The sequence below is a fragment of the Eublepharis macularius genome, chromosome 12, assembly GCF_028583425.1.
Source record: "Eublepharis macularius isolate TG4126 chromosome 12, MPM_Emac_v1.0, whole genome shotgun sequence".
NCBI lineage: Eukaryota > Metazoa > Chordata > Lepidosauria > Squamata > Eublepharidae > Eublepharis > Eublepharis macularius.
This window is the reverse complement of record NC_072801.1, coordinates 54,482,558-54,508,208: the sequence shown is the minus strand read 5'-3', so window position 1 is coordinate 54,508,208 and position 25,651 is coordinate 54,482,558. Positions and strand designations below refer to the sequence as shown.

General features: G+C 45.2%; 1 protein-coding gene across 1 annotated transcript in view; it reads left to right on the top strand.

Moving 5' to 3' along the window:
* The window catches only part of LOC129338538 (deleted in malignant brain tumors 1 protein-like), a 36,823-nt gene extending 21,813 nt beyond the window's left edge, over positions 1-15,010 (top strand). Inside the window, exons 6-13 of the mRNA XM_054992847.1 lie at positions 941-1,255; positions 2,614-2,919; positions 4,226-4,540; positions 5,152-5,466; positions 8,208-8,537; positions 10,416-10,739; positions 12,558-12,689; positions 14,638-15,010. Coding sequence (XP_054848822.1) covers positions 941-1,255; positions 2,614-2,919; positions 4,226-4,540; positions 5,152-5,466; positions 8,208-8,537; positions 10,416-10,739; positions 12,558-12,689; positions 14,638-14,795 — 2,195 coding nt within the window. The 3' untranslated portion in view covers positions 14,796-15,010. The remainder of the gene's footprint in view (positions 1-940; positions 1,256-2,613; positions 2,920-4,225; positions 4,541-5,151; positions 5,467-8,207; positions 8,538-10,415; positions 10,740-12,557; positions 12,690-14,637) is intronic.
* The last annotated feature ends 10,641 nt before the right edge of the window (positions 15,011-25,651 follow it).

The following is a 25,651-nucleotide window of genomic DNA, read 5'->3' as shown; positions in this document are numbered from 1 at the left end:
TAGTGGAGATCCAAAGCAGCTTACACCTTTCTCCTCTCCTCCATTTTATCCTCACAACAACACTGTAAGGTCTGGCTAAGAGGGTATGGCTGGTCCATGGTCACCTAGCAACCTTTTACAGAGGGGATTCAAGCCTGGGTCTCCCTGATCCTATTCTGACACTCTAACGATTACACCACAATGGATCTCTTGTTGTGCATCTGTGCTCTATAGCAATATTTCACAGTTGGATCATCCTATGCAGGCAAGCCAATCCACTGGATGATCTTTTGTGCAAACTACTATAGTAGTGCATAGATTCCCATTGACGTATAGATGAAGCTTTGACGTCCCTTTCCCAAGGCTCATTCACACCAAACAGCTCCAAAAATTATCTACCCAGAAATGATAAAAACTTCAGCCCCTACTTGTGAAAAAAGAATGTGGCCCACAGCTAGTTGCCACCAGCAATTAGAAACCATCAGTGGTCATTTAGTCATACATCTAACCATCAACATCTAGTGAAAGAGCATCTATATATCTATATCTGTCTCTGTCTGTGTGTGTGTATGTGTGTGTGGGGAGAGAGAGAATTTCAGAGCACTTACTATATATGATCTGACTAATTCATCCATCATCCTGTCAAAGAGAGATCAGTATGAGGATGAGAAATAGCGGCTTAACTAAGTTCACTTCTTAGCCTTTACAATGTCGAGCTCACACTAGACCAGGGCCTATGGGATAGAAACCATTCTTTTTCCCCATAAGACTTTCTGGCAATAAGCACAGGAATCTAGCCTGGCAGTGGGTCAGAGGTCTGCTTTATTTCTGTATTGCATCTTCCATGGCCAGCTACCCATTTGAGTAGCCTCAATGGATCTCCTTCCCAAACTGGAAATGAAAACGAGAGGATGAGGAGCTGTGAGAATGGGTGAACTAACAGTTCCTTTAACTGTTTCAGATCCAAATGAGGTCAGGCTGGTCAATGGTTCAGGTCGTTGCTCCGGAAGAGTTGAGGTGCTCCACAACCAGCAGTGGGGGACTGTGTGTGATGATGGCTGGGATATGAACAGTGCCCAAGTCGTATGCAGGGAACTTGGCTGTGGAAAAGCAGTATCAGCCCCACGAGGAGCTCATTTTGGAAGGGGAATTAATCCTATCTGGCTGGATGATGTCAAATGTAAAGGGACAGAAGCTGCCCTCAGGGACTGCCGTCTAAAGCCTTGGGGAGAACATAACTGCAACCATGGAGAAGATGCTGGCGTGGTGTGCTCAGGTAATGGACAAATGGGAACTAGATGGTGATGTACTGGAAACTGGCTAAAGTGTGAATAGTCATGGCTGTTTGACAACAACCATATTTGCATGAGATCTGCCACATTGAAGGAGGAGGAAGGACATTCCACAACATTTCTCTCCCATACATTTTTGCAATCTTATTTCCCCATTTACTGCACAAAATGATGCATCTGCTGAAGAGAGCTGTGATTCTTAAAAGCTTATGCTACAGTAAAGTTCGTTAGTCTTAAAGGTGTTACTGGACTCTACTATTTTGCACAAAATGTGTACCTCATTAAACAGTTCTGTGATTAGATTTCCAGCCCATGGCAAACAATAATTCATTTTTTTCTTCTATTGAGGTGAGAGCTGAATTAGCATCATTGCACCTAGGTACTAATAGATCTAGACACCTTCCTCATTTCTTCTGATAGGAAAATATTAAAAACTAGCTCTTCCATGATGTCAGAAACCTGGTTCCAACACCAAGTCTTATAATCAGCTCCTTTAGTGCTGTGTCTTTCCATTTTATATCCAACATATCATCTGAATCTTACTTAAAAGGTAAAATGGCAAAAAATCGGCACATTAAAAGTCCCAAGCATGCAATTCCAGAAGGCAATAAACAAAAATTGTCTGGGGTCAATAAGCGTCTAAAAAGTGCAAAGAGAGAAGAATCTTCTGTATACAACCTGTGTTCTATTTAAGTTATCACAGCCCTAGTGCAAATGCAAAAAGCCTCCTTGGCAATTAATTTTTAACAAGAGCCATAATCTGAATTTAGCAAGAACCATATATTTGGGAAAAAGTTAGTAGCACTCCAAACTGTGGGTGGGGATCAGTGATCAATCTTAAGAAAGTGATTTCCTCATTCATAAGCGCTTTGGCTGCCTAAAAATTCTATGCAATGTCTGTAAGACAGGCCTCACACATTGGATCCATCAACTTTGCTAAAGAAAAGCACTTCCATAACCAACGGAAGGATGCAACACATCTGCTTGTGGAGGAAGGCGTAGGGTTGTTTGTTTGTTTCTTTTGGTGGGCTGAAGATCTTTTAGCCAAGTGATCTATTCATGGAATAAGGAGTCCAACTTGTGTGTTGGGGTCATCATTCACCGACAAATTGAACAGCTCTGCAAACTGTTTACACACAAATAGTAGCAGGAGGTTCTGGAAGCAAATGGATTAAAGAGGGAAAGATTCTTACATCTCATTATGAAAAAGAACCACCTCATATGCACATGCTGAAGGATTGAAGTAGTTCAGCCTCCTGAGAAGAATTGAGGGGTTCAAAACTCTTGCCACTAATTTCTTTCCTTTATGTGGTGTGTTCTTCAACATTTTGCTTCCTCTTAGAACTCAGACTGGTGAATGGTTCAAATCGCTGTTCTGGAAGAGTTGAGATATTCCACGACTATCAATGGGGGACCATATGCGATGACCGCTGGGGCATGAAACAGGCTGAAGTTGTCTGCAGAGAGATGGGCTGTGGTGTTGCTTTAAAAGCCACTACAAACGCTGTTTTTGGATCGGGATCAGGGCCCATCTGGAAGGATGATGTCAATTGTGTTGGAACAGAAAATTTCATCAGTGAATGCACATCAAGTGCTTGGGGCCTTAATAACTGTCACCATGGAGAAGATGCTGGTGTCGAGTGTGCAGGTAATCCATAATTTGTGCTTCATTTCCAAAATTAGAGATTTAAGAAACATTACCCTCCAGTCTCAAAACCCTTTCACTTATTTCTGTTTTGCATTTTTGGGATGAAAATCTGTGTTCTGGACCTGTTTCAGAACATTTTTATCTATCCTTTCTTCATATAATTGCTTCAGGAACCCCAGGGATTAATAAGTAGGTAGCAGATCCTTTAAAAATGTCATTACGAGGGAACCTGGGCAGGCTCTGCCAGTCTGGGCAGACAATTCTGCTGGCTCTATAATCTGCCCTGATATAGATCAGCTTTGCATGTTTTTGTTACAGTATTTCCTGTTACTTAATTAGTGCTTTTTTGCCCACAGTATCCTCTGGGTGAAGGCGCATCTCATTATTAAGGTTGGATCAAAACGAGAACTTCTAACAGATCTCAAATGAATTGTAGCCCCCTCCATCTACTTACACATGAGTAAATCTATGGCTAAAGGCTATGCCCCTCCCCTGATAATTGTAACCTCAAGCTGAAGTTATGGGCAGCCTCCAGTGAGGACAGAATTGCTAACTAGAGATGATTCCAGGCTGCCATTTCAAGTGGGGAGTTTATTCAAGGGCAGAGCCACTAGTAGCATAACCAGTGTCCCATAATAATGATGTAAGCCATGTACATACATTGAAGTGATCTCCATACTTCATTCTAGAGATCATTGGGGCAACAGCTTAAATGCACATAAGTAAAAAAAGGCCTGCCATGATCTGGATAGCTCGTCAGATCTCGGAAGCTAAGCACGGCTGGCCTTGGTTATTAATTGAATGGGAGACCTCCAATGAAAACTAGGGTTGCAGAAGTACGTCTGTCTGATGCTAGTTAGTGCTCCCAATATAACCTTGCTGGTTGCTAAATTTCTGTTTAGCATATTTTCCTTTAGAAATTAAATTATTATTTCTATTAGTCGCTGCTCAATATGATTTGATCATAGGAGCTCTGAAAAGGAAAGGAAGGTAGGCAATGGCAAACCACCTCTGTTAGGGCCAAGCTACACATGACGAATGACACTTGAACAGCAAGTGTATTTCTCCCTGTTCACTTGCCCTCCACTCAATCCACTTGCCGTTCAAGTGTCATTCGTCATGTGTAGCTTGGCCCTTAGTCTCTTGCTTTGAAAACCCTAGCAGGGGTTCCCATATATCAGCTGTGACTTGAGAGCACTTTCCTCCTGCACAAGCAAAATAAATCCTATCTCAGTCCGAGTTGAGACTCTTCTTTTAACATCTGGTGGTTTGTGATGTTTCTACAACACCTCTTTTACCATTTTAGACCCAGTTGAGATTCGGCTGGTCAACGGTTCGAGTCGGTGCTCTGGAAGGGTGGAGGTGCTTCATTTGCAACAATATGGAACCGTGTGTGATGACAGCTGGGACTTAAATGAAGCCACAGTGGTGTGTAGGAACATGGACTGTGGAACACCCATATCTGCTCCACATGGAGCCAGGTTTGGACGAGGAATGGATCCAATCTGGCTAGATGATGTGGAATGTACAGGAACAGAATATTCTCTCTCTGACTGTAAAGCCAAGCCTTGGGGAACCAATAACTGCAACCACGGAGAAGATGCTGGTGTTATATGTTCAGGTAATCTATTTTGATGTGATGTTCTACAGCAGAAAAGATCCAAAAAAGGCAAGTGGGCCATTCTTTTCAAACATTCTTTTTACGTATTCATATCTGAACCATTATTAAAAAAACACTGACCTCTGTCCCTCATTGTCTATTCAAAGTTTTCTACTGCCAATGGTGGCTCCTTTCTCAAGGAAAAGAGATAATTTGCCACCAGTCAAGAGCAGAACCGCCACTCAGCTCATAGGGGAGAGGCTGGCAGCTGTGTGTAAAACTGCAGGTCTTTACAGAAAGTATGATAAAGAGGAATAGAGTGGGTCTAGGCTCATGGAGCACAGCCATACAGTGTGCTGTTGTTTTATGCTGACAGCCAAAGAGGAAGGGGCCCACTAGTAGTCTGTCATGTGTGCCTCCTTTAATCTGATGCATACCACACATCCATCACAGGAAATCATCTGCCACACCACTCAGTTCCTGTTGGTTTCTGCCAGCTGTGAGCACCAGTGGAAGACTAGGTCAGGCCGAGTTGTTCTGCCTTTGGCTAGTGAAACAGCAAGCCTCTGAAATGTTGAGAGCCATCTGGGCATGTTTTCTATGAGATAATCACTTTATTGCTTTGTTCTCAGATGATCTCAGACTGGTAAATGGCTCAAATCGCTGCAGTGGAAGAGTTGAGGTTCGTCCACCCCACACTGAGCAGTGGGGAACTGTCTGTGACCGTACCTGGGACATAAATGATGCTGAAGTTGTGTGTCGGCAGCTGGGCTGTGGAAAGGCTGGATCTGTCCTAAGCGGAGCTCATTTTGGACAAGGTTCGGGTTCCATCTGGATGGATGATATAAACTGCAAAGGCACTGAAGATGCTGTCACAGAATGCCGTGCAAATACCCAGGGAAACAATAACTGTAATCATGGACAAGATGCCGCAGTTATTTGTTCAGGTAATGGGTAATGGCAACTTCGTTTTTGCAAAATGGAGCTAAAGGATAGTGTACCAAAGGAGGGGTGAGGACAAAGAAATGTGATGTGAGGGAGGCATAGGAGACCAGGAAGCACAAGGCGCTTGCCCCCTCTCTCACACACTTGCCTTCCATCCAAAGATGGATTTTTTAAAATCGCAGAGTCTTTAAAAGTGATAGGTAGTCTCCAGTTTAGAGCCTGATAGGCTATGCAGAAGACCAGACATGTCAACTCACAAGGCTTGGCAGACAATCTAATGTGCATCCCATGCCTGTCGTTTGTTAATTGTGCATATCAATCACCATCAATTGCTGCATTGTCTGATCATTTCTTCATGCCTGGCTTTGCTCATGCTTTCCTAACAGACAGCTGCAAAACCTGGGAGGGAAAAATGGTAGCAAGCATGTCATTTGCAGCTAGAGCAATAGGCAGTGGAAGTGGGCTTCTTTCTTATTCAACTTGGCAGAATTCTGCCTGCATATGTTGCCTCCTGCACCTGAATCCTCAAAGCCTTACTTTAAAAAAAACAAAACATGGAATCTGGGCTAGCTAGGGGCCCAAACTAGGTGGCATACCCAGATTCTGGGCAACCAGGACATGTAGTGACTAGAGATGGCATGAACCGAAATATAAACCAAACTTTGTCAAGAACTGGCTTGTTTGTGGTTCGCAAACCGGCAGTTTGTGAGAGCCCATTTCTGATGAACTGCGATGAAATTTAGGCTGGTTCATTGGTTCATTTTTTTAGTTCATCACAGCAGGCAGCCTGGCACCGATCAATCAATTCCATAGGCCTGTGGGGGATAAACTTCTGCAGCCCTTCTGCAGCCCTGGGAAACCAATGTCAGTCCTCCAAAGCTTGATAGACAGCTGTGGCTGCCAACCATCCCTCCCAGATGACAGATGGTATCCCATGATGCACCTTCTCTTCAAGCATGCTCAAACCTTCCTCTACAGCTTTTCTGAGAAGGAGAATTGTTTATTCAAATGGATGTATCAGCGGAAAAAACCTGAGTTTCTGGGGGGGGGGGGAATGGGTAAAAACAGGGGTTCTACACGTCTGCTAAGATCTTGCAGCTCAACCCACCAGGAAAGGGGGCATCTATGCAAAGAGGAGTGGGCAATCCCCACTCTGGGAACCATGGCAGCGTTCCTTGCTGTCAGCCAGAATCAATTCTGTCCTGCCTGTTTGTCCCCAGCCCCCTCTGATCTCCATTATTTCCTATGGGGAAAATTATGGAGGCTATCCAGGGGGAGGGGGTGGCATTTTGCAAAATATAACTACAAAATTTTCAGGGGAACTACTGCTAACTGTCCTCTAAAGAACCCCAAGTTTCATGGAGATTGGACCTCGGGGAGCCATTTTTTGGGCCCCCGAAGAAGGTGCCATCAGCCACTCCATTTTTTCCTATTGTAGAGAAACTCTGACAGCAACTGGGGAAACCCATAGATCATGCTTTTCCCAAGGTCCAATCTCCCAGAAATTTGGGGGGTCTTTAAGGGACAGGACTAGGTCCCCTGAAAATTTGGTAGATTTTGGACTTTGGGAAGGGCATTTTAGGATCCCCGCCCCTAAAGAAAATGCCATCAGCCATCCCATTTTTTCCTATTGTGGAGAGAAATTAACAGCAATTGGAGAAACCCATAGATCATGCCTTTCCTGGTGTCCAGTATAACTTTCCTGGAGACACCCATTTTGGGGGTCTCTAACTTGGACATCTGAAATGCAATCTTTGCCAAACTTGGAGGGTGATTGGAGGAGAGCCTCCCGAAGAGTCCCTGTGAGTTTGGCATGTCTGACTGTAAGGGGGCCTTTCTAGGGCCTTGGGAAGTGACGAACCATGTTCCAACAAATCGGTTCACAAACTGGGGCAAGTTCATGAAAATTTGTGGTTCAAAGTTCGTGAAACACGAGGAACCATGAACCGCACGGTTTGAGTTTGACTCTAGATCAAATTGCAGTGCTGGACTTTGCAGCTGATCCAGCCACAGAGATAAATGGCCTGGGCCTCAGCTCTGGAAACATCTTACATGAACGAGGCCAACACAGGCACCTTGATAGCTTGTTAGTTGCACAATAACCTTTACATTCCAGGACACGTGGCACAGAAATTTCTGACTTCCACAAGCCACTCATTAAAGCCACAAATATGATATAAATAAATAAATATGTAAATATGTAAATAAATAAATAAACATAAGTAGTTATAAAAAGGAGGAAATAAAGACAACACAGTCATTAAAAATTAAAATTAAAATAATTTTCCCTGCCAACTCAACATATGGCACTGCAAGGAGGATGTTGCAAAATATTATTTGTCTAGGGCACCTAAACAGAGGAACAGCAACCCGCTATTCATTCTCCTTCTTTATTTGACCTGGAGCAATCTCACCTGCTTTTACTTTCCTAAACAAAGTCTGTGGCAATTAAAATGCCCCAAACTTTAACTTGATAGACCAGAGGAAAGCACTACTGATATCAGCTGACTTCACTGCAACCTAATTAGCACAATGCAGCATCTTTCCTTTCCTTACTGCATTTTTCTTGTCTTAAATGTGATCATTAGGAATGTCAAGTTCAGGAGTGGGTCTGAATTTCCTTCTTTTGAACTTTCAATAGGTGGAAACCAGACTGTTTCCTTCCCCCATAGCCAAAATGGATGAGAGTGTCACCAACTACATCATTTTTTCATGAATAATGTTATTGCTGGCCTCTTTGTAGACAAATCCATCACCAACGTGGCTAACGTCAGACTGCAAGATGGCCCAAACTCCTGTGCTGGAAGAATCGAGGTGTTCTACCAGCAACAGTGGGGAACTGTGTGTGATGACGGATGGGACATGATTGATGCTGGAGTTGTGTGCAAACAACTGAACTGTGGCATTGCCTTGGAAGCCCCGCATGGAGCACGCTTTGGGCGTGGACCCGATCGCATCTGGCTGGATGATGTGAACTGCACAGGAGCTGAAGATTCCTTCAAAGACTGTGGAGGACGCCCTGTAGGAGAGCATAACTGTGGCCATTCTGAGGATGCCAGTGTTGTGTGCTCAGGTAAAGCAGAATGAATGGCGCATGATGCAAGGGAGCAGAAAGTTCTTTTTAAAAAGGTAGCCAAGTTTGTAAAGAATGGAGCAAATGTGTAACCCTTTTTATCCTCACTAGTTTTATGCTCAGAACCCACCGCAAGCCGCTCCACCATCCCCAGAGGATTCCAGATGTTATCTGAACACTAAGCACAAATCTGGTACTCTGCAGAAAAAGGATAATCTTGTGGGGTCACTTTGAGAGAAAAGTGGCCAATAATTAAGTACATCTTCCCACCATGAGACTTTTCTGCTCAAAGATTTCTTCTCCCAAGCCTGTTTTTCATGACAGAACAAGGGTGATGGGACATAGTTGCACACATTCCCATGTGACAGCTTCTCTGCAAGGATGTTAGTAGTAATTTCCACAAACCAGGACAGTGGGTTGGCTGAAGTGGCATGCAAAAGGCGAAATTCTGGTTTTGTGAACTGATGAGTAGTTATGCCAATGGATTTTCTTCCTGGCATTTGAACTGCCCTGCTTGACAGTGGCAGAACTTTTAGCTCTCTTGAGCCCATGAACATAAAATGGCAGAAATGCTTTTACCCAGTTTAGATGTATACAGAGCATTCACTTTGTCTGCCAATCCAGTTCATTTGTCCAAGAAAAACACACGTAACCTTCTGAAGGCATCCCTATAATTGTCATGGCTTCTCCTATGATCTACTGGGAATTGTCTCCATTGACTGCCATTCCATTCGGCTGCATTAGTGAGAAGAGGCAAAACTAGCAAGGTGTTCTCCATGTGCTCAGCATTACATACCAAATTCTATTTGTTTCCTCCCCTCCCAAAATGCTCTCCTGCAGCCCCATTATATAACATTGTGAAGGGGCTGATACTCTGAATTTGTTTGTTTTTCTCTTCCCTTCCTCTCTGCTTTTCCTATGATATTTCATGCTTCTTAGCCATGATTTTCTGCCTTGAGTATTTAAGTAAACAGTGGTATATAATTGTACTTAATAAGGAAATAGATTACAACTCTGTCAAAGGATTAGAATCACCTTTCTCTCTCTCTCTCTCTCTCTCTCTGTCTCTCTCACTCACTCACCCACTCACTGAGATCCAAGGTAGATTATGCAGTGTAAGTGAAAATACAATATAAACAACAGCTAGGACATTCATTGAGCAAAGTACAATAAGGAATAATATTTAGGACACTTAGAAAAATAGGTACAATAGGGAATAGGGTTGCCAATCCCCTAGTGGGGGCAAAGGATGCCCTACTCCCAGTCTCCACCTCCCCGCAACCACTCACTTGGCCAGTGGGGGGGAAAGGTGCAGGAATGGGCCTCCCAGGGTGGACCGATTTGGGCCCCAAATGGGCCGATTCTTTCTTAATCCATGCATGCTCATTATACTTTATAAATAATGTACAGAGAATAGTTCATACAAATAATAATGATTATGTATCAGTCTCCTCACGAACAATGTCATACCTAGTTCACATATGAGGCCATGTTGTGTTTTCGTGTTTATTAGAAGTGGCCCATGCTCAAAACCACTCACTTCATGTATTGCTTCATATGTTTCTATGGCATTAAACTAAGGAAATGAGAATAATAGGGTATATCAACATGAAATTGAACACTGGTATTTTTCTGCTGGTACTACTGCTGGTGGATATGCCCAGAGATTTCCAATTATTGAGATCACATATGAGTTTTGTACACATTATTACAATATATAAATGATTATCTTTTTATGATGTAAGTTCCAGAGATATGTGACTGCTGATTTTTGGCTTAGATTTTAAATTAGGTCTAAATTAATATGACTGGGATAGGGTAAGTTTATGTTGTGTAATAAGGAAACATCATGTAACTCTGTCCCCCTTTGTTTTCCAGGTCTTTTCCAGGTGCGATTGGCCAGTGGCCCTAATTCCTGTGCTGGGCGGGTAGAGCTGGAATATAATGGCTCCTGGGTTTCTATTGGCGACTCTGGCTGGGGACTTACACAGGCCACGGTGGTCTGCCGGCAACTGGGCTGTGGAGCGGCAGTGTCTGCACCAGGGGGCAACACATATGGCATGCCTGTTGGGGCAGCATTGGTGGATGAGGTGAAATGTACTGGACAGGAGTCATCTCTCACTGAATGCCAAGCCACACCCACAGGTCCCAAGAAGTGTGTCTGTGGTTCCTATGCAGGAGCAGTGTGTAAAGGAACAACAGGTATTTGTGTGATTTGGCCCATTCTCTTAAGGGCATGTTACGAGTTGGGGCGGGGAGGGGGGGGGGGAGGCAAACCCTGAGTAGTTAATAGTTGTGTGCTGACAATTAAGTAAGAGGATAAGGAACATTAAGGATTGCAGATTTAGTGAGGGGTTTGTGGTAATTTGGATTACCAGCTACAATGAGAGGAGAGCAAGCAGAGAGATAAAGAGCTGTTTTGTACTGGGTCAGGCTTAGGGTTGCCAGCCTCCAGGTAGTGGCTGGAGATCTCCTGGAATTACAACTTGTCTCCAGGCCCCAGAGATCAGTTCATCTGGAGAAAATGGCTATTTTGGGGGGTGGACTCTATGGAATTTTGCCATGCCAAGGTCCTTTCCCTCCCCAAACCACGCTTTCTCCAGGTTTCTCTGGGTTTCACCCCCCAGATCTCCAGGAATTTCCCAACTTGGAGCTGGTAACCCTAGTCAGGTCACTGACCTACTTCTCTCCTAGTGCTTCACTATGGGGAGGAGCCTGATCGCCGCTTAGTTTTTTACAATGAAATCTACATGCTCTACCTCAGATCCTCACCAATGTATATATGTATGTGTCTATGTATAATCTTGCCTTTCTCCCAATTTATGGGACTTAAGCAGCTAACATTAAAAACCGCCTTAACTCTGAAAACCAAAGACTAATAAAAGCAATACTGATAAGCAGATAGAAAAAGGAAATCATTACTCAGGGCCAAGCTACACATGACGAATGACACTTGAACGGCAAGTGTATTTCTCCCTGTTCACTTGCCCTCCACTCAATCCACTTGCCATTCAAGTGTCATTCGTCATGTGTAGCTTGGCCCTCAGTTGGGCTGCCAAGGCCCCAGTGAGGGTGAGGGATGCCTCATCCCAAACTCCCATTGCTTGAGGCAGCACTGAGGGAAAAATATTTAAAAAGAGATGGTTTTGAAGGTGTGTTGATGTTACTTCTGGGGAAATGGTTTTACCATAGAGTTTTCAGCAATTCCTAAAACTACCCCCTGTCACTTGCACGTTTTTTCTGGAAATGATGTCATCACAATGATATCATTTCCATCACTATGATATAGTGGAGACATACCCTCCACTATGTCTCCACCCCAGCCTTCCCACCAGTTGCTCAGCTCTTTGTCCACAGCTATTCCAACCTCCACTAGCAGATTCCCGCAAGCTAAATCAGGATAACAACAAAAACACACAAAGTGTCTCTGCAGAAGTTTGAAGAAGGGAAGATAGATGCCCCTCCGTTTCTAAAATTAGTAGCTAAGGGAACTGTCACAAAAGTTAGAGCAGCTGATACTAACCCCCCCCCCCCCACACACACACACTTATGCCACCCTATAAATCTTACTTCTTTCCAGGGCTCATTTTGAGGGGGAACGCACAGGAACGCAGTTCCAGCAGGTCCCCAAAGAGGTTATATGATAGGTGGCCCCGCCCACCTGATTCTCAGCCATTTTAGGCCCGTTTTGACCTGGATTGGGGCCAAAACAGCCTGGATTGGGCCTCTGATGGGTGGTGGATCACTCTCCTGCACCACAGTGGCCCAGTCCCGACCATTTTGGGCCCCTTTTGGCCATTTTCAGCCCCTTTTGGCCATTTTGGGCCCAATTTCAGCCCTGACTGGCCAGGATTGAGTCCAAAACAGCCAGGATAGGTGATGTTAGGGGGTGTGGCATACGCAAATAAGTCATGCCAATGACACACTTTCGTGATGTCAAGGGGCATATGCTAATGAGTTATGCTAATGAGTTTCTGCGGCTCTTTTTCTACAAAATGACCCCTACTTCTTTCCAAACAGGTTCTTCAGTAATTATTGCTGTGATTCTGGGGCTGGCAGCTGTGGCCCTACTTCTTGGTGGGTCCTTTTTCTATTTGCGAAGAAAGAGGAGGGGAAGATCCCTTTTTGTGTTTCCCTTAATCCGTAGACAAGGTAAGGAAGTGAAATAACTTTTGCATCTATAATCACAATATTGGCTATCCCAGGTCTTGCCTATGCAAGCCATTTTTTTCCCTAGAGAGGAGTTTGTGCTCTCCTATCACAAGACTGTGTCCTACCCTAGTCTTACCCATGCCTTGCTTTTATATAATATTCTACAGACAGTCTTGTTGGAGAAAGAACCATTTAAGCTGGGAGAAGACTCCTTAGAGACCCACCCCAATTGGAACATTTAAGGGATTCTCAGTGCAATTCTATGCAGAGTTACTCCAGTCTAAGCCCATTGAAGTCAATGAGGTTGGACTGGAGTAACTTTGCATAGGATTTACTGTTTGTATAGGTTCCTTAAATTGGAGGAAGGCTTCAAACTTGAACTAAAAGAAAAGGTAGAATAAAATATTTCACAAGATATTTAATGAAACCTTTGGAAAGCACAATTATGCATACTTAAGCTTGCCACCATAATACACTGATCACTCCAAAAGCACTACATCAGTACACAAAGGGGAGGGAACACATTCAAGCCTCTAAATGGAACCACATTTTTTCCCCTGTTTGCACAGTAGACCTCAGTCCTAGATTGCTTTCCTCTGGGTATAACAGTCACTACAGATAGCAGATATATACGTTTAACAGTATCAGTGTGAGGGGACAAGAGGTCTACAATATGTTAGGCACAGTCTGACCACATTGGTTCCAGTAAAATTTTATTAAGTTAATCACATGTAACATTTTTATGTCTGGAACATATCATTTCTTGATCATGCAGGCCAATGGCTGTAGAAAGACTCAGCTAATGGCTACTGGTGGTTTTAATTAATTCTGCTATTTAAGATTTCCATTTGTCTGTCTGTGGTAGATAATACCTGCCCTCATCTCACTTGAACAGTTAACAGTGTGAGAAAAATTGTCTAGAAAATGACCTCCATAATGAAGCTCTAGGAATTTCCCTGTGCCTCTATGGTCTTTACTACAGAGATTAGGAGAGAATTCCTTGAGTATCATCAGAAGTGAGATCACATCCTCCTCAATATCACCTTCGAGAGCACGACCTTCAAAATCCCTTGGGATTTGCCAAGGCAGTATTCACAACCCTACTGCCATTATATGATAATGTCATGCAATTCAGCGTTGTTGGCTGTGACTCCCTAGATATCTTCAAGGATCCCTAATTACTCATAGTTCTGCTTGCTTCTTCTTTACTAAACAGAAAATCAAATGTTCAAATTTCAAAATAATTAAAACCCTATATTTTAACAGGCTGGTAAATGGGTCTTTTAATCTATTTTTAAGCCAGTAAAAGATGAGTTGAACAGCCAATTAAGTATCTGTGAAAGAAGGAAACAATAATTTGATGGGCCAATTTCATTAGGCAGGAATGGGAAGTTCCTTTCAGCCAAATATAACACATTTCCAATGACCTACTAAATTAATAATAACATTATAACATTTGATTTATATACCACCCTTTTGGACAACTTAATGTCCACTCAGAGCAGTTTACAAAGTATGTTATTATTATCCCACCCCCAGCATTCACCCTGTGAGGTGGGTGGGGCTGAGAGAGCTCTGAGAGAGCTATGACTGACCTAAGGTCACCCAGCTGGCTTCAAGTGGAGGAGTGGGGAATCAAACCAGGTTCTCCAGATTAGAGTCCTGCCACTCTTAACCACTACGCCAAACTGGATAAAAGGAACCCCAGTGCCCCACTGATGTCATGTTAAACATGAGCAAATCCTTTATTTACATATCAGGAAACAAGTTTCAAACAAAGTAGAGGAAAAGCTTTGGGGGCTAGTCTTCAAATGAGATCTTTGAAACAACTTGCCAACCATATAGAGACAATTAAAGAAAGCAATATGAAACAAACTGCCTTCATTGTTTTGTGACTGGAATCCTGTTTACTAAGTAAGGGACTCAAAATGTTTTCTTTTTCTTGCAGATGGATTTAGGCAAGGAATTTCAATTGGCTCCCGTACAGTAAATGGCACTCCAGAAATATATGTCCACGGAGGAGAGCAAGCTGTTCATGAGATGGACTGTGACACTGCCTGCTTAGTGAAAGAAGATGCTGCCTCTTCCCCCGACCACATTAACTGAGGGGCAGGGGAGGGGGGTTGGACTACAGCACGGGCAAGATGTGCCAGGAAATAGTTCCCTCAGCATTCCCAGTCACACAGAGAGGCCATGTCTAGCTCTTGTACAGTTAATGTGAATAATCAAAGACTAAGTGTATTTTGATGGGATTCCTGGGATGTCGTCCTAGCTTCTGGGAGCAAAAAAAGAAAAGAAATTTGAATCAATAGAATCAGAAATCTATGATGTCTACTCTTTTTTGAGGACAGAGTTTTGGAGGATGTGTTTGGTAATTGTCGGTTTACTGTTCATTACATTTAATGATGGTCTGACCTTACCAGTGTAACTAATAGAGAACAGACTCTTCTCCCCTCATAAAAAGAGATCTATGTATTTCACACATACCTGCTGAGACCAGAGGAAAGGTAAACCTGATTTGCCTAGAAGTGGAACTGTCTCTTATATCCTAGTCATTTTTCTACCTTGGTTAGGAAGGAGTTCTTTGAAGCTCTGCCAGAGCTCAACACACAAAACCAAACCAAATCAAGATAATAATAGACTAGGAAGCCCAGGAGCCATTTAGATCTCCAAACCAGCAAAAGGACGGTTGATGGGGTTTAAGCTGCAGGCATTCTTTTGGGGAAGTAAATGGGATCTTACTATATTGTGTATGCTTTTAATTTTTGGAACTGTAAGGTGCCCTGAGTCACAAAGGGGTCTAAATATTTAAATAAACAAACAAACAGAAGGCAGACAACAAATGCCCAGCCACCCCTCATCCATGCTTTGCTCCTCCCACATCTGGTCAAAAGAGATGGACCAAAAGCTTGAAATCTTGGTGACAGCCTCTGAGACACTGTCCTAGAACAGAACAATTCCCTCAGTGACCAGCGGCAATGCAAAGAGGTAAGTGAGAAAATGTTCTGAATCAAGGTCATTCTAAACAGGACGGTGATGTTGGGAACTTCCTCATATTCACTGAATGCCCTTTGTTTCAGGCAAAGGAGCTACATGCTACATATGCCTCCTTCTCAGTACAACTTACAGAGACACAATACATTAAGGAAATGAAATCACACTTTACGTTCACTTTCTCCGGATATAGTCTCTCCCAATAGCCTATAACATGTCAGAGCATAGAAATAAACCAGATTTCCAAATCACAAAACCAAACATTGTTGAATGACTCCCATGGTACATTTCCCATGAAGCCCAACAAATGCCCCAAACCCAGGCTGCAGCAGGATGAAAGACAGACTCACCACCATCACCATCCCCCAACTATTTCTATGCTTTCCTCTCAGGTTCCTAAACTCCTAACAAGTGAGAAGGAGAATGATCATCAGAGGAAGGGGAACCACAAGAGACTTCTTTTCCCCTGAACATTTCCAGAAATTTCTGAGGGAAATCATAGATGCTTTCCAACTAACACATGATCTCCATACTGTCCCAAAGACCTCTGAACCAACAGGAGCCAATCTTGCATTCCCATATATTCCAGCTTCAAACTCAGCCATCCTGTCCCGTTTCATAGGAAGCCACACTTTAAAACTCTGTTCCCAAACTTTCAAGTAATATTATTTGCTGTCTGAGGGTATCATGGCCAATTTAAAAGCGCCAAAGATGAGTACACCAATAGCTGCACTCAAGTCTAAATTTGTTCTTTCTATCAACTCTGATGAAATACTAGCGGACCAGAACAATAGTTGGGCAATCTCAGGAGGACACTGGAAGTGCTTTACATCTTCAGCTAATGCTGCGCACTCCTCAGCTGCCTCATCAGTCTTTGCGAGAGCAGTCTTCATGTGGGCCAATAAGTTGGCTTCCACCAAGGATATCTGAAGACAAATGTGAAAGTATTGCTGATGACATCCTTTCTAGCAGATAGTTCACTTGGTTCAGGGCTTTTTTTCTGGGGAAAGAGGTGGTGGAACTCAGTGGGTTGCCCTCGGAGAAAATGGTCACATGGCTGGTGGCCCCGCCCCCTGATCTCCAGACAGAGGGGAGTTGAGATTGCCCTCTGTGCCACTCGGCGGTGCGGAGGGCAATCTCAACTCCCCTCTGTCTGGAGATCAGGGGGCGGGGCCACCAGCCATGTGACCATTTTCAAGAGGCTCTGGAACTCCATTCCCCCACGTTCCCCCTGAAAAAAAGCCCTGACTTGGTTGACATGCAGATGGAAGCCAGATCTTTGTCCTCAAACACTGTTTCAAGACATACTATCTGAATTCAGCTCTCGGGCATGGAGAACTGCATTATAAAGCCAACTTTTTCATGTCAGGAGCTTTTGGGGATACTTCTAATGCAGCATTGTTGAAGCTGAGGAATAAGAAGGCCATCTTCCTGTTCCTGCTCCTTCAAAAGATGGAAGTCATCAAAATCTGCCCACTCTTTTTTTGTGCCTAATAATCCATCTCAGGGATGCTGAGGCTGAACTGGGAACCAGGCAAAGAGGCAAACCCCTAACAAACCAAGCAAACATCTTCCAAAATCAGTTCTCTGATTTTCCAGGGTGATAGATACAAAGCTGCCTTGAGCCAAGGTGAAAGGCAGGATATAAATATTTAAGCAGTATTTTCTTTCAAGCTGATTTAAACCCACATGCCCCTTGCATGGTTTCTTGATATAGTCTGGCTGCTGTAAAAATTTGAGCTAGAGCTGTTGCTTAATTTGTGTTATTGTCATTGTTATTGTGCCGGGGAGCGGGGAGGAGGAAATTTTATCTCTGTTTTTCTTCATTCATTTTTATCTAATTTGTTTTTATTGTTATTTCCTATCTGGCCATTAGCAATAAATTTGCAATAAATTACTACTACTACAACTACTACTCCCCTGAGCTTCTTTAAACAAGGGTGAGATTTTTAAAAAATAAATAAATAAATATTTATAACAATCCAAATTATATTTGTCTTTGGCTACCATTCCAAGTGCTGACCACAGCCGCTCGACTCCAGCAGCCCTTCTGGGGAAGTTGAACAACCTTATTTACTTGGGTTCCCAGTCTGGAGGACCTTGCACACAGCAATCAGACACTCAGGGCCAAGCTACACATGACAAATGACACTTGAACGGCAAGTGGATTGAGTGGAGGGCAAGTGAACAGGGAGAAATACACTTGCTGTTCAAGTGTCATTCGTCATGTGTAGCTTGGCCCTCAGATGCAGGCATGAAACGAAGATAGTTATTTTATTAAGTTAAGAGTGTGCTTGGAAAATGGTAATAGCTACTCTCAATGCAGAAGCAATGGCAAAAAACACAAAATACATTTATACTAATCTGGCTAAAAACTAACTAGACAGTGACTAACTACCTTGCATACTCTGGTGGTTCAGGTGCTCATACTCACAGCCTACCACTGGGCCGGGCTGTGTCAGGAGAAGCAGAGAAGAACACATGAAGAACTAGGTTTTAAAACATAATCGACCAATCAAAGCTCTGTGTGATATCAAGATAGCTGGCTGGAGAACTGAGATGGAAGACGTGCAGAAAGCAAAGCTTTCTGTCAAGGCCACCTATTCTGTGCACCAGCACCAGGTGCACTTAACTAGCTGAGCTATTCTATACAGATGTCACATCATGATGTTTTCTTGGCAGACTTCTCTTATGGGGTGGTTTGCCATTGCCTTCCCCAGTCATCTACACTTTACCCCCAGGAAACTGGGTACTCATTTTACCGACCTTGGAAGGATGGAAGGCTGAGTCAACCTTGAGTTGGTTATTTGAACCTGGCTTCTGCTAGGATCAAACTCAGGTCATGAGCAGAGCTTGGGCTGCTGTACTTCAGCTCACCATTCTGTGCCACAGGGCTCCACATAACTAACATGGCAATAATAATGAAAATATCATTGGCATACATATGTTTCATCTTTACCTTTTTAACCCATGAAAAACCACCTGTTTGCCGCACTGGCCAAGTTCTTCTCTAACTGCTCTAGATACTGAAGCCAGAACCAAATTAATCTCAGTCAGGACTACTACCTGAATATGCTGGAACTAGAGCAGAAAGATAGTGCTCCTGTAACTTTATAGTACTGTGTTGGAAGGAAAACTGTACAACTTTTACCTCAGAACCTCAACAAATCTTAATCCTTAAATTTGACCTTTCCATATATAACTAGAAGTTTACACTGAGAAAATTTTGTTATAATTTTGGATCTGGGCTTGGGGGGGAGGGTACTAAGGTTGCTCATTTCCAGGCAGGACATTACCAGTTCAGGGATCACTTCCATGTGGTTTTTCAGGTTTTGGAGTTCGGGACCGTTATTTTGATTGAGGAATGTATGCAAGGACCTGGGGCCACTGTTTGTAAAGCTAATGGCACCAAATTTTCATGGAACACAGTCTTCCTATTTTCTAAAGACCTCCTAAGTTTCAAGCAGAGGGAACAAGGGGAGTCGATTTTACAGACCCTGGAATTAGATCCCTCTCTACACAGCTGCACTTCTCTATTGGTCCCATTTGATGGCAGTTGAACGGTGAAGAGGCTGCAAGAAAAAATCACATTCCTTAAAAAGATAGAATATTTGATTATAAAATCAAAAAACGTAACTAAGTGGAAGTGCATAAACTGCTATGAATATACCGATCTTTCTAACAAGAACTTCAACAATCTACTGAAAGTCCAGAAAAAGATTGAAATGGCACAAAAATCACTCTGACTGTAACTGGCATCTTATGAGCTAAAACGGTCCTGCCAACTGTTCTAATAAAATGTCAATCCACAGATCAAGATAGACATCAAACTATGATTTTTATTGATGTGAAAACTATCAAGGCAGAGGCATATAGATATGTCAATCCTACAGACAATTACTGTGTGGTTGTGTTACCAGAACTGCTTTTTATTATAAGGGGGAAATTAGCTTAGCAGTCTGTAACTTAAAATAAGCGTGGATCTTAACCTATGTCTATGGAGGTCCCGATCCCAGACACTCTAGTGAATAAGAGGCAGACTACAAAATAGGTTCCAAACACGTGTATTGTTTAACAATGTGGCGTAAGCCTGAACTTGCACAAGCATACAAGAAACACACAAGATCTAGGAAATACAGAGTATGAAATACAGAGACGTTCGCATTAGCTGGTTCCCAACGATGATAGGGGGAATACTCACTTATCCTGAAGCGAAGCAGAGACTCAACAGCAGGGGAGGTGGCCCAATGCCAGCACTGGGACCACAGACGGACAGCGAGGGGTTCTGGATAGGATGGCACGCGCACCATGCGGTCTGAGAGGCCAGCTTAAATACCCCAAAACGTACCCTGGGGCTGGTGCTGTACTTGGTGGTTCTCACAGATTAAACAAAGGGTCTAATGGGTCACTGAATGGCTTGGATGGGCCACTTTGGTAATCAGATTGTGATAAGTGACACCTCAGGAAGAGGGGACAAAAGAGGGAGGGGGAAATCCAAGTGGGCTGAAAGGATGTTCCAGTGGACAGGGCTTGTCCTGATGTCATCAGCTCTGGAATGCGGAGGTTTCTTTGAGATGCATTCTCTAAGTGCTTGGGATGGTCGGCACTTAGTTCTTCTCCGGGGCGGCTCCTAAGATATGCAGAGCGGGGCGAGGGGCTCTCGCTGCGGACGTGGTGTGCCCGCTTCGCTGAAATGGCTTCTCAAAGCAGTCTTTTCCTCTGGGTCTTCTGGCTGTCTGAGAACATGGATGCCGGCTGGGCATAGCTGGGGCTGGTTTGCAGGCTGCCCGGTAGCGAGGGCAAGCTCGGGGACCGGCCCGCGGGAGGCTCCAGGCGGGAACTGACCAGGGAGCGTCTAGCAAGGCTAGCTGGAGGTTTCCAAGGCAGGCGCCCGGCTGCTAGCAGCGGCTTGGGCCCATATGAGGCAGGCTTCCATGGAGGCAGGTGGAACAGCACTTAAAACACAGTCCAAAGCAGGGAACAGGCACGGTCCGTGGCAGATGGCAATGCAGGCACGGGGCATACTTGTAACACAGTCCAAACGCACACTGGGAAGTCCAGATACAGGTCAGGGCAGGGCTGCCCAGAAAGAGAGTCCTTTGTGCAGTTATCCAAACATGGAGTCAGTAAACTACACAGTCTATTGCAGCAGCAGGGTAATTGACACGCAGGCAGGAAACTGACACGTGTATTAACACACACACATGTGCAAGGCAGTCTTTGGTGTAGCAGTAAAACAGCAACGCAGGAAACTTTAACACTGTTCATGGCAGGCCTTAAAGCAGGGGAGGGGGCCTACTTGGCAACAATTCCCCCCCTCGGGGACTCCGGGACGTCAGGCACGGTGGTCCCCGAACTTGACTTCAAAGGCGAGGTGGTCGGCAATGTTCGGTGGTCGAGCTTCGAGCGAAGAAGTAGTGGGAAGGGAAGGAGGGGGAGGCGTCACTCAGAAATTTAGTTTGGAGAACCACCTAACCGAATAAGTGCAATTTAGATCAGCCAATGGGCTGCAGGTCTCTGGGTTCACACCAGGGGGTGTGCTAAGTGCTACAGTCAACATAAACAGCAATTCATTGTTACATGGTTTCATAAGCAGTGATAATTCATAGCCGTGAGTAGGGATGTGCGTTTCGGCATTCAGAATGCCGAAAGAATGCCGAAACAAAAGTGTTTAGGCATTCTTCAGGAATCCCGAAACGTTTCGGGGAATGCCGAAACGTTTCGGGATTGCCGAAAGAAAAAGCCGAAACGTTTCGGGATTCTTTCGGCATTCTTTCGGCATTAGAGAATCGCCATTTTGTTTTTGCTAGCCGTTTGCCTTAGCAAGCGGCTAGCAAAATCCTGCTGGAAGCAAAGGCTTCCTGCAGGCTCTTAGAAGAGGGGAGGGGGGGAGAAGGAGTGAATCACTCACTCCTTCTGTCACCCCCCACCCCTCTTGCAAAGGAGGATAGGGAATCCTGCTTTGCCTTGCAAATGCAAGGTGCAAGCATTGCATTGCACTTTGCATTTGCAAAGCAGCAGAGATTCCCGCCAAATCTAACAGGTAGGGGAGGGGGAGCAGGAGGAGGGTGGCTCTTGGAGTGTGGGTGGGGAAAGGCAGGGGAGGGGGGACTTTAGGAGTCACCAATCCCACTGCTGCATTCTCATGCCAGCCAATAGATTTAAATCTTTGGCTGAGGCTGCAGCAGGGGATTTAAATTTGGAGCAAGACTGTCTGGAACACTTCTGTTGCTGCTGCTGCTGAGCTGTGACCGAGAGAGGAGAAGAAGAGAGACTGCACCTGGAGCCTGGAGGACATCTGCCTGGAGGATCAACTGTGCTGGACATCCTGAGAGGACACCTGGTAGGCCTTTTTTAAATTTTTGTAAATTTTTTTGATGCTGGGCAATGTGCTGCTGTGGCCTGCCTCTGCAAAAAGGTGTTGCAGTTTATTCTTGGCATGGCCTGGGGGACAGGTTGGGCAGACAATGTTTGATGGTGGGGTGGGGGTTTCAGCATTGGTTGTTGTGCTTGCCTTCTTTAAGCTTGATCCACTGTTTTAAGATTAAAACAAGAGTGTGCCAGCTTTGGGCCTACACAGGCCAGAAGCCTTTCTTCTGGCTGGCTCTCACAGTTGTGCTTCACAATCTGGAATGGTGTGGCTTGCTTTTCTGTGTCTGGTCCCCTGCTTGCAAGGATTCCCAACAGGCTCCGTCCTGATCAACTGTGCCAGCCTGTGGGCCACACACAGGTATGCTGCTTTGGCCAAGGTAACCCTTTTTGGTTGCAGGCCTGGCACTCACAGTTGTGCTCCACAATCTGGAATGGTGTGGCTTGCTTTTCTGTGTCTGGTCCCCTGCTTGCAAGGATTCCCAACAGGCTCCGTCCTGATCAACTGTGCCAGCCTGTGGGCCACACACAGGTATGGCCTGGGGGACAGGTTGGGCAGACAATGTTTGATGGTGGGGGGGGGGGGGGTTCAGCATTGGTTGTTGTGCTTGCCTTCTTTAAGCTTGATCCACTGTTTTAAGATTAAAACAAGAGTGTGCCAGCTTTGGGCCTACACAGGCCAGAAGCCTTTCTTCTGGCTGGCTCTCACAGTTGTGCTTCACAATCTGGAATGGTGTGGCTTGTTTTTCTGTGTCTGGTCCCCTGCTTGCAAGGATTCCCAACAGGCTCCGTCCTGATCAACTGTGCCAGCCTGTGGGCCACACACAGGTATGGCCTGGGGGACAGGTTGGGCAGACAATGTTTGATGGTGGGGGGGGGGGTTCAGCATTGGTTGTTGTGCTTGCCTTCTTTAAGCTTGATCCACTGTTTTAAGATTAAAACAAGAGTGTGCCAGCTTTGGGCCTACACAGGCCAGAAGCCTTTCTTCTGGCTGGCTCTCACAGTTGTGCTTCACAATCTGGAATGGTGTGGCTTGTTTTTCTGTGTCTGGTCCCCTGCTTGCAAGGATTCCCAACAGGCTCCGTCCTGATCAACTGTGCCAGCCTGTGGGCCACACACAGGTATGGCCTGGGGGACAGGTTGGGCAGACAATGTTTGATGGTGGGGGGGGGGGGGTTCAGCATTGGTTGTTGTGCTTGCCTTCTTTAAGCTTGATCCACTGTTTTAAGATTAAAACAAGAGTGTGCCAGCTTTGGGCCTACACAGGCCAGAAGCCTTTCTTCTGGCTGGCTCTCACAGTTGTGCTTCACAATCTGGAATGGTGTGGCTTGCTTTTCTGTGTCTGGTCCCCTGCTTGCAAGGATTCCCAACAGGCTCCGTCCTGATCAACTGTGCCAGCCTGTGGGCCACACACAGGTATGCTGCTTTGGCCAAGGTAACCCTTTTTGGTTGCAGGCCTGGCACTCACAGTTGTGCTCCACAATCTGGAATGGTGTGGCTTGCTTTTCTGTGTCTGGTCCCCTGCTTGCAAGGATTCCCAACAGGCTCCGTCCTGATCAACTGTGCCAGCCTGTGGGCCACACACAGGTATGGCCTGGGGGACAGGTTGGGCAGACAATGTTTGATGGTGGGGGGGGGGGGGGGTTCAGCATTGGTTGTTGTGCTTGCCTTCTTTAAGCTTGATCCCCTGTTCGAAGATTAAAACAAGAGTGTGCCAGCTTTGGGCCTACACAGGCCAGAAGCCTTTCTTCTGGCTGGCTCTCACAGTTGTGCTTCACAATCTGGAATGGTGTGGCTTGCTTTTCTGTGTCTGGTCCCCTGCTTGCAAGGATTCCCAACAGGCTCCGTCCTGATCAACTGTGCCAGCCTGTGGGCCACACACAGGTATGCTGCTTTGGCCAAGGTAACCCTTTTTGGTTGCAGGCCTGGCACTCACAGTTGTGCTCCACAATCTGGAATGGTGTGGCTTGCTTTTCTGTGTCTGGTCCCCTGCTTGCAAGGATTCCCAACAGGCTCCGTCCTGATCAACTGTGCCAGCCTGTGGGCCACACACAGGTATGCTGCTTTGGCCAAGGTAACCCTTTTTGGTTGCTGGCCTGGCACTCACAGTTGTGCTCCACAATCTGGAATGGTGTGGCTTGTTTTTCTGTGTCTGGTCCCCTGCTTGCAAGGATTCCCAACAGGCTCCGTCCTGATCAACTGTGCCAGCCTTCGGCCCACACACAGGCCTGCTGCTCCGGCTTTGGTAACCCTTCCCGTTTGCTGGCCTGGCACTCACTGTTTTGCTTCACATTCAGGTTGTTTATCGTTGGTGGACCTCTTCTGGACTGGACTGCACTTGGTGGACATCGGCCTGCAGATCTCTGCGTGGAGGATCAACATTGCTGGACATCTGCACTGGTGGACTGGTAGGGTTGTTGTTAAATTTGGTTTTTGAGCTTATGTCTGCTGCTGTGCCTACCTGCGAGCATATGCTTTGGCTCTGTCTTTATGGCTTGGGCTGGGGGGGGCCTTTTCTGGTTGGGCAAGAGGATATTGTTTGGGGGTTAGGGGGGCCAGCATTGATCGCAGTGCCTGCTTTCTTTCATGTTTCATTTTTCAAGTTTGAGTGTGGGGTGGGCATGAACTACTGTTTCACAGGACTAAAAAATGAGTGTGCCAGCTTTTGGCCTGCACAGGCCAGAAGCTCTGCTGGGTGGATGTGTTTTGTTTTGCTGCTGGTTGGCCCTAGCCTTTCAGGGGGGGGGCTGACTTGGCTTGTGCAACGGGGCCTTGAATTTTGGGGGTTGCGTGTGCGGCGTGTGGTGTTGACTCTGCTAACATTTCCAATTTTCTTGACAGCATCGTGGAGGAGAGGAGGACCAGCTGCAAGACCGCCTGAACATCGCTGGACTGCAGGACTGGTGTTAGTGTGAGCGAGTCCGGGTTCACATTTGGGTGGCCTTGGGGGTGGGTTCTTGCTAGCTTGGGAGGGGGGAGGCTCATCTTCAAAACACCACATCCACACCCCACACCGACATACCACAGATACATCGGTCCCGCTAAATAGTGTCTCTTAGGTAGGTAGGCCAGTTGGTAGGTGATCAGTGGATAATTGCCCTCAACATAATTATTAGGGAAACCGAGCCTAGTTTTTTTTAAAAAACTAAATAGGGACTCAGCAGGGAAAGCATTAGTGAGTGAGTGTTAGGTTTGAATTCTATATATATATATATATATATAAAAAATTTGTAATAGCTGTCAATAGGCTTCCCATTAGTGCCCCCATAACTAGGGTTCCACTGCCCATCTCTGGCACCCGTGGTGGTGCCAGGCCGGCCCGGGCATACTAGTGTGTGAGTGTTTAAGGCTTTGTCACCTGTTATTGGGGTTTAGGGCCAGCTCAATTCCAGAGGAATTCAGCTGATTGGCAGGCTCAGGTTCCCTGACATAAATAGGGTTGCTTAAAAAGGCACTTGATTGTTCATCTCCAAGTCACAGAGCCACTAGAAGCACAGATTTAGAGCAGGTTAGTTAGGTCTTGAAAACAAAGTTGACCTTTGTTTTCTAAATCTTTTCTGATTAGTTAGGGTTGAATTTGGGAGGGGAAAGTATGTCAG